The sequence below is a fragment of the Curcuma longa genome, chromosome 6 (genome assembly GCF_044706935.1).
Source record: "Curcuma longa cultivar G26 ecotype Majalengka, Jawa Barat chromosome 6, ITB_CL_G26_1.1, whole genome shotgun sequence".
Lineage (NCBI taxonomy): Eukaryota > Viridiplantae > Streptophyta > Magnoliopsida > Zingiberales > Zingiberaceae > Curcuma > Curcuma longa.
Window position 1 is genome coordinate 8,063,598 of NC_133866.1, and position 12,997 is coordinate 8,076,594.

The 12,997-nt window shown below is 42.1% G+C and overlaps 1 protein-coding gene across 1 annotated transcript; it reads right to left on the minus strand.

Annotated features, from left to right (window-relative positions):
- Window positions 1-303: 303 nt before the first annotated feature.
- Window positions 304-969, minus strand: LOC141830344 (transcription factor bHLH162-like). The gene is made up of 3 exons (XM_074717785.1): window positions 859-969; window positions 453-803; window positions 304-378 (listed from the first exon to the last, which is right to left on the minus strand). The coding sequence occupies exons 1-3, from the start codon at window positions 967-969 to the stop codon at window positions 304-306; spliced, it is 537 nt and encodes a 178-aa protein (XP_074573886.1).
- Window positions 970-12,997: the final 12,028 nt, after the last annotated feature.

Genomic DNA, 12,997 nt, shown 5'->3' on the forward strand with positions numbered 1-12,997 from the left:
AAGTCTTAATTAACTTTGCAGTCTCCTGCTGGCTGCTAATGTTCTTCATCTACCTACGTCAAAATGAATAACATAGTGGAAGCACATGTACATGCAATACCTCGACACAGAAAGTGGCAGTATCTAGATCATTAGATTTATAGGTATCTGAAGAATTAAAGAAGAAATAGCTAACAATCTTTTAATACGCTACATGGCAGAGCTCTGAATGTCCATCTTATTTACGTACGAAGATGAATTTTGACCATGAATTTCCAAAAGCTGACACCATTTTTATTCTTTTCTCGTCTCGTCATCCACTGATCAGACATCGAATATTGCCTTTTGCAGTTTCTCCAGCACTCTGCCGGCCTCTACTCCGGTTCTAAACTCGGCGGCCTGGAGTAGGGAGAGTTGAACTTCACATTGTAGCAAATAGGCATGCAGCAAAAGAAGAAAAAGAAGAAGATTACCAAAGACTGAACTATGTGGAAAGCTTTGTTCCCTGCTACTGCATAGCTCGCAGTGGCCACCTCAAACCCTTCTACTTCCAGCACTCGGATGGCCTCCCAGAACACCTCCTGGTGCTCCCACGGATCGCTCATTATCATCACTTTCAACCCAGAATTTAAATTTGTTCTCAATCTATGCACCTCAATCTTCGGCAAACATTCGCCTGAACCAGTAGCCGCTTGCCTTCCAATTCCTGCACTCAGCTGTCTCTTCCTGTTCCTCATGTTCTCCAGCACTCCCTGTTTCTCCTTTATGTATTTTATGGCCTCGTCCAGCTTCTCCAGCAGAGTCAGTCCTGCCGCCGTCCCTTCCTGCTTTACAATTAGTCTTGCGTTTTAGTTCGAACAGATTCAACCATGCAATTACCTTGGAAGAGGGCGCGGGGAGGAGGGCGATGAGCTGAGAGTAAAGAGCTTTCATTTGGATTCTCCGGTTCTTTTCGATGGTCTTCCGGTCCGGCCTGGCTGAGCTCTCCATGGCTGCTGGTTCAGAGTAGGAGTCCCCCCGCTGTGCGAGCGCATATATAGTGCAGGGAAGACGAGCACCAGTCCCCGGAACGGCTCATGAGAACAGAGCAATCGTGCCCGATTTGACTCGTCCTCGAAAGCGACGACCGAGGAGGAGGAGGAGGTCGGAAGGGACGCGTGGCGGAGGCGAGTGGGTGGTGGGGGAGAACAGATTCCCCACGCTGCGGAGCGAATCGGGAGCAACCGGCCACTTGCTTTTGGCTCGGGTCAAGCGGGGGCGGTATTTTAATTTGGAGGCGCGCCGCGAGTGGATTCCGGTGACGTAGGTTGACTTTTGGAGGCGTTGCGTCAGCAAGGTCACGCAAACACGAAAGTGGCCGGCCGGATGAATGAGTTGACATTGAGTTTGTGCTTTTGATGGTAAAATGGAATTCAAGTTTCCATTAGCTGCTGATGGTGCAGCACCCACAAGAATTTTTCTTTTTCTTCCTCTTTTTTTTTTTTGAGTTTTCCGATTTGATAAAAAAAGAAATTTTGATTTCGGATTTTCAACCAATATAATTGACCAATTGGATTGGACAAGGGCCATGGTCTAATTCTTTTCGATAGTACCGAACTGGTTCAGACCAAGTTTAGTGACTGGGGAGTGGATTGTGTAGGCAAGCAAGATGCTCAAAGTTGGAGCTTATCGATCCTAAAGATTTGAGAAGTTTTTGTTTTTGTTTGGATTTAATCTTTTTTCTTTCAACTGTATGAAGTTTGTTTTTGTTATGATGCAAAGGAGAGACGTCACACTGTTGCAGAACAGTGTGTTCTATCTGAACGTGGATCTAGTGGAGATCACATAATGTATTATGTATAGAGGTGATCAACTTGTGACCACTTCGTGTTAAGCTTGAGTGGTTACTACTGTCATAAAAGAACCTGACTCTTTTTTACCACGATAGTTTTAGATCAAAGGTAGAACGTGTCTTATCCATTGATCGCTTCACGATCATCACCAACACTGATACCCCCAATTATTACCGCTTGGGAAAAGAGGTGATGTGGTGGATAGGGAAATCTACACGTGACAGGGTTAAGTCAGAGGTCAAGTCAAGAGTCAAGCAGAGGTGGAGGTCAAAGTGATCACTCGATTTCTCCTATTCGACCATCCGACTCCTCCGACTCGGTTCCCCATACTCTTTCAATTTGGTCATCCGACACTTCTAACTTAGTCTACTAGACTCCTTCAATTCGGTCATTCGAGCTCGGTCTACCCGACTCCTTCAGCTCAGTCATCCGACTTCTTTGGTTCGGTCCACATAATTCCTTCAGCTCGGTCACATATGGTTAGGACATACATCCTACGTGGCTTACCATACCTTTCTTTCCAAAGAATATGGGTAGCATGGTCATTTCTCTTGGAAGACACGAGCAACATAGTCATTTCTCCGAAAAAATGTGGATAAACGCATGGGTGATATAAAGACATTGATGCAACCCTTTAAAAGGTCATTTACTTCCATAGGCGCGTAGGGAGTAGTATCTTTTCATAAAATCCTTCTACTGTTTCATTGCTTAATGTTATCCCTAGCCCCGGTGTTAATTTATGCATCGGAGGGATCACACCGAGCCCAACCTCGACGCCCATTTTAATCTCTAGTTGAGTTTTGCAGATATCTCAGGTGCTTTCTTCACCTTCAAAGCCTCTAATATCTCCCCATTGGCAATTGCTTTCCATTGATTTATTAGACTGTGATCTCAAACAAGAATAAATCAACATCGCCTGTAGGATCTCACCTGAACTAAGATGTTAAAATGGTGGAACCCGGGAGAACTGTTGAGCGTCCTAATTTTGCACAAGACGTAGTTAGTGGTGAGACTATCACCATAGCTAAGGAAGAGTTCCAAGTATTGGTTAATGAGGTGGTGTAACGAATTCTACAAAGACTCCCTCCAATGAATTCTACTCTTAAAGAAGTACCCAATGCCTTCACCAAGGTGTCACCTATTCCCAGTTGATTGTGATGAGTCTAGCAGGTCTTTCCCCTGCGCCTTTGCTAAGCAATGGAGTAAAATCATAATCCCACTTGAAGAACTCTTAGATGGACCGATGAAGGGAGAAATGGCTGTTGGTGTAGGGAGCACCAGATAATCGAACCTGAATTTTGATAATGACAAAGAGTTCAAGTTAAGTTTGAGAAGTGATCTAATGAGTTAAATTGAGTGTGCAAGTAGCACAGGAAAACTCTAGTTGCAGCTAGACAAAGGAAGTCCTAGTTACTGCTAAGCTAGGCAAAGAAAGTCCTAATTACGGTTAGGCAAAGGAAGTCCTGATATAAAGGATTGGATGGAAGACCTAGTTTGGAGAACTGGGCAAGGAAGTCCTGGTCAAGAGGATTGAGCAGGAAGTCTTGGTAGATCAGAGCACCAGACGGAAAGTCTAGGCGGGTTTGAAGGACTGCACGTTTAGCAATGGAAGACCTGAGGGTCAAGAATTAAGGTTGAACAAAAGTCCAACAGGTCTGGAGGATTTGGTTGGCAAAAGTGAATTCTCTAGAGTGGAGTGAGTGAGGACGCATTCCGGGTAAGGAGAACAATAAGCATCGATCTGACTTGGGGTTTCACTTATAACCTGAAGTCAAAATCAAACAGTTTGCAAAAATTATTATCCTTGTTGTTATCTTTGGTTTTGGATTAACTTGTAATATAGGAAAGGAGAGGCTGAAATTTTATTTTGAGCGCTTTTATTTGGATCTAGGCGACCGAACAGTCTAGGCGCCCGGATGGTATCCAGGCGATCGGACGTTAGCCAAACGGGTCAACGAGGTGGATGAAGTGATAAAGTCCCAGTGGTCGAGACGCCTCAGTCTCCAAGTGCTCGAATAGGTTCCAGGCACCTAGATTTGGATAAGACGTTGCGGAGTTAAAGTTGATTCGACAACCTCCACGTTAGTATATAGGCGCCCAGAAGATGTCGAGTCAGCATCGAAAGTGAATTGACGGGATGATGTGGAGGCACTCGAAGGACTTTCAGGTGCACGAATCAGACTTTATAAGCAGTTGCGAGGGAGAACTCTAACATCAATTCAAGACGCTTCTACAATGACCTCTTATGCGCAAATCTTCGATCCAGAACGTCATCGTAACACCGAGGAGATGCACCGACGACTACAAGTCCATTACTACTCTCAGTCGATAATCTCTGTATCGTTTTTTATACTTAAAATTCTTAGGATGATATAAGCTTACCAATCCTAATATATTTGTAAAAGCGACAAACTCTTTCTTGTAAGAGGGGAGTTATTATAGTGAATTATCCGTCAGAAACGATCACGGATCGTGGGCCTTGGAGTAGCAGGCTGTAACTGTGAACCAAGTAAAAATAAACTTGTTCATATTTATTCTTTCCACTACACTTTCTGATATCGTATAATTGTGTTTTACTTAAGATTTCATAAAAGAGTGAAAACGTAAAACAATGCTATTCACCCCCTCTAGCGCTCTTATTCGATCCTACAATGCCCTCCTCCAAACCAGAGTAAAGGCAAAGAACCCTTGTCTGTGAAGGTGGTTTAGGACACGCCTTTCTCGATCCAGGTCTTTAGTGATGAGCTATCCCGTAACTTCTAGATGCCTCAACTCGGAGAGTATAATGGGTTAGCCTATCTCGAGGACCACTTGAGTAGGTTCGAGAATGCCGCTATGTTACATCAATATATAGATAGCGTCAAGTGCAAAGTCTTTTTAATGATTCTCTTCGACGTTGCTCAACGATGGTTTAACCGACTACCAACTTCATCAATTCAAACCTTCGCCGACTTCAAGATTGCATTCCTACACCACTTTACCAGCAATAAGTGGTATCATAAGATGCCTCTCAATCTGTTTTCCTTGAAGCAAACAACTAAAGAAAACCTGAGAGAATGCATACATCAATTTAATAAAGTTGCCTTGGACGTGCCTTCGGCCACCTCTAAAATGTTCATCAGTATTTTTTCCCAAGATTTGCAGAAAGGAGACCTCTTCTGATATCTGATGAAAAAGCCCTAATGAATTTCAAGTATCTTTTGGGTCGGACACAATAGTATATCAATGTGGAGAAAGCCCAAGCCACAAGAAAGAAGAATGTTGTGGCACCAACATCATTTTCAGCTCGATCTAAGCTTAAGGTTCTACCGCCACCTATTCGACACAAAAATTCATTCACCTACCACTAGTATGTCTAGGCTCGGAGAGGCACGAGAATGATGCAAACCGTGGAAGCAGTCTCGACTTCTGACCTTGAGTCCAAGAGGTTAGATAATGAGAAGTTGGAGTGATATTATATTTTTCACCGCTCTCATGGGCATTTCATCCATGAGTGTCGGCAGTACGCTAGAGAACTTCATTGTGCAACTACTGAGTAGATCCAAAGATCACCCCAAGGTCAGCTCGACGATCACTTGCCCAATATGCTCATGGTGATAATTCGAAACACCAAGTCCATCACCGATGGGAATCGCCGAACTGATCATCGAAGGGACATGTGCCCGTGAAGGAGGTCTTGATCTCTGGAGCCGGCTCAACGTTGGCAGACAATCAGTCCCGAAGGTGCTAGGATGGATCCCCCGTGCCAAAGGGACATCAACATGATATCGGAAGGCTTAATCGATGGAGACTTAAATCGAGCCCAGAAGATTCATGGCCGAAGGCTCGAGAGTTACTGGATCAGCACCAAATCTCAAGCAAAGATAGGTCCCTTAATCAATTTCGAGGCTGGAGATCTGGAAGGGATAGCTACTCCCCATGAGGGTGCATTGGTGATACGGGTTGTCATAGCTAATTACAACATGATGAGAGTCTTCGTCGACATAAGGAGCTCAGTGAATGTGCTCTTTAAAAAGACCTTTCATTAGATACAAATAAATCGGCATGAGTTATGACCCATCTCCATGGTGCTATTCAGATTCACTGGGCATGAGATGGAGCCCTATGATAGATTAGTCTCCCGTTATCCTTGGGAGAAGAACCGTTGAAGCAGATTCAGACCGCTATCTCTACACTGGTCGACATCCCATATGGCTATAACATCATCCTAGGATGACCTACCTTGAGCTCATTCTGAGCTGTGATTTTCACCTATCACCAGAAGATGAAGTTCCCTATAGATGATCAGGTGGATGAAGTTAGAAGTGAACAAACGATCGTAAGGAAATGCTATGTTGAGGTGTTATGGGTCGACTCACAGAAAAATTAAAGAACCAGAGGAGCTGAGGTCCAGATCATCCATAATATCCCTCCAACTCAGCCAACTGAGGGATATGAAAATGTGTTAATAGTGCTTGACAGCCTAATCGAACTACTTCGATTACAACCGACCTTCCTCTCGAGTTGAAGTAAAATGTAATCGCTTGCTTTTCTTGCAATCAAGATGCCTTTGCTTGGTCGGCCAAGGAGGTCATGGGGATATCGCCCATGGTCACAGAGCACTAACTCAACACCGACCTAAAGGCTAAGTCAGTCCAACGGAAGAAGCGATTCTTCGGGTCCGAACAATATAAAATAATCAGAATCGAGATTACCAAGATGATAGAAGCCAACCACATTCGAGAAATTCATTTCCCAACTCGGTTGGCAAACATAATGGTAGTTCCTAAGCTAGGGGCAAATGGAGGGTATGCATGGACTTTTAGGACCTCAACAAAGCTTATCCAAATGACTGTTATCCCTTATCCCAAATCGACCAATTAGTGGACTCGACTTCAAGTTGCGAACTCATATGCATGCTAGATGCATATTAGGGCTATCACCAGATCCTCCTAGCAACTAAAGATCAAGAAAAGGTCAACTTCGTTATCTTAAATAGAACTTTTTACTATACTATTATGCTCTTCAATCTAAAACATATAAGGGAAACGTATCAACGATTGATGGACTGAATATTCAAGCATCTGGTCGGAAGGAATGTCGAAGTTTATGTTGATGATATTCTGATCAAAAGTACCCACGTCGAGAACTTGATTAGCAATATTGAAGAGACCTATGAAATGTTGCGTCGATATTGTTCAGAGTCAAGAGCGGACATTTCTCAGATATATAGTAACTGAACGAGGAATTGAGGTCAACCTCGAGAAAGTTCAAGTACTACAAAATATGTCCTCTCCTCGGAATCTCAATGAGACACAGAAAATAATCAATCGAATCACCATACTCTCCCAATTCATATCTTGGTTAGCCGACAAGAGTTACCTTTCTTCAAGGTTCTCAAGAAGTCAACCCGATTAAAATGGAATGAGAAATGTAAGCAGACTCCATAAAACTCAAGGCATACCTAGCATATTTGCCTCTTCTTTCCAAGCCTATCACGGGGGAAAATCTCTAGCTCTACTTAGTCATGGTCGCGAGAGCAGTCAGCTCAGTTCTACTTCGATAGGAGGGTAGCACTCAACATCCTATCCATTTTGCCAGCCTCCTTCTAAAAGATGTTAGACTAAATACTCCACTCTAGAGAAATTAGCTCTGACTTTGGTCACGACGGCTCACAAACTACACCCATATTTCTTATCTCATCTCATCATCGTGCTCACCAATAACACTCTGGGGTAGATATTGACTAATACCGAGACCTTAGGATGGCTTATCAAAAGGATAATAGAGTTTAGTGAGTACGACATCTAATACCAGCTAGGAAAGTCATCGAGGCACAAACATTGGTCGACTTCTTAATCGAGATCCCAAGTCAGGAGTTGATAGCAAGTTGAAGATCTTCGTAGATAGGTCATCTATGAAGCAAGGAAGTGGAGTAGGGGTGTTACTGGTTTTGCCCCGTGAAGAGGTATTACAACTAGTCATCAAGTTAAACTTCTGAGCCTCCAACAATGAGGTCGAGTATGAGATGTTGGCTGAGCTTTGAGCCGTTAAACAGGTTGGTGTCTCCTGAGTTAACATTCAATTTGACTCCTAGTTAGCCACACAACTCGAAGGAAGGTTTGAAACCAAGAATGACCAACTTTGGGGTTATGTTGAGGCTTCAAAAAATTAAGAGTCGAATTCCACAAATCCGCCTTTCAGAAGATACCTTAAGCTGAAAATCAAAAGATATATGAACTTGCCAAAATGGTGAGTGTCTTGGCCACATGGACATTGGATGACCCGATTATCCAAGTTCAATTAGTCTCGTAGATAGACCAGGTGCTTGCGCAAGATGAGTTAGCTAACTGTGACTTCTCTTTTGTTAGATTTGAGATGTGTCCTAAGACAATCGCCTTATGGGTATACTATTTATTAGAAAAATAGTAATTTACTATTTGAGTGCACATTCCATATGTGTTTGATTGGATCTTAGACTCAAATACTAAATGTCCGCAGTACGATTCATAGCATGAGAGAATTTGTGATTGGACCACAACTCTTGAGCATCTCTACATGTGCAATTATGAATGTATTGAAATTATCCTTAGTCGAGGAATTGATGAGCATGGACGTTATTGATTCTGTCGAGACTAGCACATTTGAACTCTTTGGTTAACCAAGCAATTAATCTCACTGCTGGAAACATTGGATGTTGATTAAAGGTAACCAGTTCATTGGAGTGACCTGTCTTGAGACTTCATATGGTTCGATACAAATGTCAATGAAGGTCTCAGTACAGCTTAAGTGCGAGTTTCTTTTGACTTGCGGTATTCAAGTTTCCTTGGTCATGGATGCTTATACTTTGACATCTTAAGCAAGCATCTCCGAGGAGGTGTGGACCCGAGATGGTTGGGTATAAGTTGAAGTGCCCAAAGATGTTTGAATAACCCATAGAAGATTCACCGCTCCTTAAAAATGAGACGTATACCCTGCGGCCGCTTGTCAGGATTGTTACTAAAAGTCTTTAGTCAAAGCATTACATATCAATAGCACGATACTCTACATGTCCAAGTAACTTGAATCCACGGAATAAGAAAGCAGCTTAGGCTAGGTGTGACGTAGTCAACCTAGTGGAGACCGACGCATATACCATGTCCTGAACCAAGTGGGCATAAGACGGTGAAAGGAACAAGGCACGATTCAGTGTAGTTGCTGAAAGATTTAGAAGATGTTCTGGAATCAATCGTTGATTTTTCAATTAATTGAAGATCATGATGTACTACTAGGTGTCACTCATGATCGTTCTATAATTAATGGTTAATTATGGATGACCAATATAGCCGGAAACCTATTAGGTCACACGCACTATAAGGTCTCCGAAAGACTTAAAACGAATTTGAGAATTGGATTCTTAAAAAGAGAGAAATAAAGTTTGGTTGGACCAGACAAAGGATAAAATGATGAAACTCGTCTTGCGAAGACGAAATGAACGAAATTGATTTTATTCAAATTAGAGGTCGTTTGGTTAGTGAACCAAATGATTCGATTTTGAATTGAATTAAACCAACTTGGTTTCGTTCGTGATCTTTTTTCCGAACGTTCGTTCGAAGACAGAGAAACCTATCTTACAGTCCAATAAAGAATAATAGAAATAACATAAAGTAAGACAATAAGAAATTAAACCAAACTCTTGGACGCCGATCTGGAAGTCCTGAGTGCCGCACATTCCTCCTGGATCTTCCTCGGTTGCAAGATTCTGATCTCGTTCGCGTTCAGAATTGCCACTAGTTGAAAAGGAGAACTTGTATTTGATGTTTTTATGCATGTTCATTCTTCTTTTATTGCCCCTTCGGTCGACTAGAAACCCTATCCGATCGACTGGATACGATCTAATCCGATCCGATCTTCTCGATCCTATCCGGATTGGGTCTTTTCGTTCGGGTCGATTGGAATCCTCATTCGGATCAACCGGACCGTCTGGTCTCTTGGAATCCACATTCGAGTCGACTGGAATCAGTTGACTCAGGTTTGACCTGAGTTAACCCTGAGCTTGGTTCAGCTGCCTTTGTTTGCTTCACCTTTGCTTTCTCCATCTTAGTTCCTACAAGACAAGTATACAAACAAACAAAATAACCTAAACCTTATCCTGTGGAGTCTAATTTTGAATTTCTATCGAAATCCTGTGTTAGTCTGACGTCTACTGTTCCATTCCGGAAACGCACCCTTATCCACTCTACTCTGGAGAAGTTTTGCCAACAAGTCATTTAGACTTGTTGGACTTCCCGTATAGCCATGGTTCTCGGCTCCCAAGAATTTGCCGCTAGATCTCGATCCTCCTGACCGCCCAGACTTCACCAAACCTCTGGTCCTTCTGACCATACCCGCTTGGACTTTAGTCATGCTTCTCGATCCTCCGACACTACATAGACTTAGCTTGCACCTAGTACATTTGACCTTGCTAAGACTTCTACCTGATCCTTCAAACTAGGACTTGTTTTTACTTAGCCTACAACTAGAACTTTTCCTTGCCCAATCTTCTAGATTAGGACTTCCACTGCCTAGTCCTAGGACTTCTCGTTAGTCATCTGGTCAAACTGACCTGATTAGACTTCTCACTCACATCCAAACATCAAATCCTGTTTGGATCACCCCTTGATTAAAATGATCAGACCTAGGTGTATTATCAAATATCAAAACTCTAGGCAAGATCTAGTACTTTTTGCACTAACAATACGTCGAGTCGAAGATACTCGGGTCATACATCGAGTTCATACGTGTTCTTAAGAAATCCAAGACACTTGGGGTTATACACCGAGTCCAAGATACTCGAGTCACACACCGAGTCCATGTATACTCTTATGAAATTGAAGACATTCAAGTCATATACCGAGTTGAACACACTCGGATTATATACCAAGTCCATGCATACTCCCATGAAATCTAAGACACTCAGGTCATACACCGAGTCGAAGACACTCGGGTCATATATCGAGTCCATGCGTGTTCTCACGAAATCCAAGATACTTGGATGGTTATACACTGAATTGAAGATACTCGGGCCATACACCAAGTCTATGAGTATTTTCATGAAATCCAAGACACTCGGGTCATACACCAAGTCCAAGGCACTTGGGTCATATATCGAGTTTATACACATTCTCACAAAATCCAAGATACTCAGGTCATACACCGAGTCCAAGACACTCGGGTTATACATCAAGGTCATGCTTGTTCCCATGAAATCGAGTGAAGACACTTGCCATATACATCAAGTCCATGCGTGCTCCTCTCAATTCGACACAAGATCCATAAAAAATAGTTCAAAAGAAATTGCAAATGTTTTCCATTTCATTTGCTGAATTTAGTTAACATTGTCTTAGGATTACAGAAAGAGGCAAAAATAAAAAAAAGGTGTTAACACTTTATCTTAGAATTATAAAAAAGGCAAAAACAAAATAAAACTACGCTAAATTAGTGAGGTCCTCTGGAGGAATATCATCACAGACCTTCCTCAAGTTCATGAAGCCTAAGGGAAGGTTAGCTAGGTTGTGTCTGACTTCTTGGATCTGGCGGATAGCTCCATCGAAGTCGTACCTAACTATCTTGAGTATGCGATTGTCGAGTAGACCATAGAGGATAGAGCTCTTTCGACCACAAAAACTCTTTCTTCTTGATGACCCAACTTACCCTTCTGGGCTTCCAAGTCAACCTTTAGGTTCAGTCCTCCTCACTATCAACTCCACCTTCTGATCCTCCAACTCAGCCCTCGTCATCTCCAGCTTCACCTTCTAATTCTCCAACTCGGCTCTTGTTGCCTCTAGTGTAGCGGAGGCCTTCCTCCATCATTTTTTTCTCCGAGGAGGCCTCCAACTTTAACTTTTTCAGATAAGCTTCGAACTCACCCAACCGCCCTTTGAGTGACGTTACCTCTGCCTTAGCTGTGTCGAGCTCCTGTTGCATCGAACGTAGCTACTTTGCTTGGGTTGTGAACACAACCTTGTGTTGCTCCGCCTCTACCTTCGTCTCCTCCAATTCTTGATTGGGAAGGATTTCCTAAGCTTCAAACTTGTCCAATCGAGCCCTCGTATCTCAATAGGTCAAAGGAAGTTGGTGAATCAGGAGGTCAACTCTATTATCTTAGTCCATAGTTGCAACGTGGATCAGAAATTGATCACAACAACTTGAAGAATAATTTTACCCTAACATGATAAATCCTAGGAGTGAGAAAAAGTTCAATTAAAATGAATAAACTAACAGAACTGACCGAATTTAAAAATTTGATTTGGTTATTTCAAAATTTTAATTTTTTCTAAAAAAATCAGTTAATTCGATTAATTTAGTTTGAATTTGATTTTAAAATTTCTGATTCGATTAAATTGAATAAATCAAATTAATTAAAATAAAAAATAATTTATAAAATTCTAAGTAAGTGAACTTTAAATCTCTAACTAATTGGTAAATCTTTCATAATACTTAAAAATTTAAATATTTTAGTTAATTCAGTCAAAATTTAAATTAATCGATATTTTATAGGTTCAGTTTGTTTGATTTTTATTTAAACATTTGATCAGTTCAATTAGTTAAAAAAATTCGATTCGATTCAATTTTGATTAATTCAGTTCAGTTCGATTCGATTTTAATCGAATGGTCACCCCTACCTCAAGCTTCATACATTTCTCACTACTTTACACATTCTAAATCATCCTTTAAGCTTGAGCATCTGTTTAAACTAATTAATAGATTAAAGAGTTAGTTTTGAGATAATTAATAGCATTTGTTGTCGATTTGATTTGTTTTAAGGCAAATTTGATAGTATTTGAATTCTTAAAAAAATGATAAATTTCCATCAGTCGCATTGACCCAATCCCTAGGGATGATCGGCTCGATCCCACGGAAGTTTCCCATCGACTACCAGGGTAAATCGGGAAGCGCATGCAGCGACCAACCAGATGCCCAACATCCTTTGATTGCGATCTTCATTTAGAGGAAAATTTCTGTAAATACGCCATAGCATTCCTGTAAATACGTCATAATTGAGGATAGGGGCGGATCCAGGCGAGGGCTGGAGGGGGCTGAAGCCCTCGCCAGGATCGCCAGGATCGCTAATCGGAGCTGCTCTGTGAAGGAAGGCGGCCTTGGATGGGTGAAAGGTGGAAGTTGGAAGGGAGACGGAGAGTGGCCACGGGGGACGGATAGAAGCGGATCTCTTCCTTTCCGCCGCC

What these genes read in the sequence shown, in the direction of transcription:
- LOC141830344 (XM_074717785.1), bottom strand. Translation starts at nt 969, where the DNA reads ATGGAGAGCTCAGCCAGGCCGGACCGGAAGACCATCGAAAAGAACCGG. An exon ending in TCCCCGCGCCCTCTTCCAAG is followed by an intron (nt 804 to 858) that starts GTAATTGCATGG and finishes ATTGTAAAGCAG; the next exon opens with GAAGGGACGGCGGCAGGACT. An exon ending in TCCACATAGTTCAGTCTTTG is followed by an intron (nt 379 to 452) that starts GTAATCTTCTTC and finishes TCCCTACTCCAG; the next exon opens with GCCGCCGAGTTTAGAACCGG.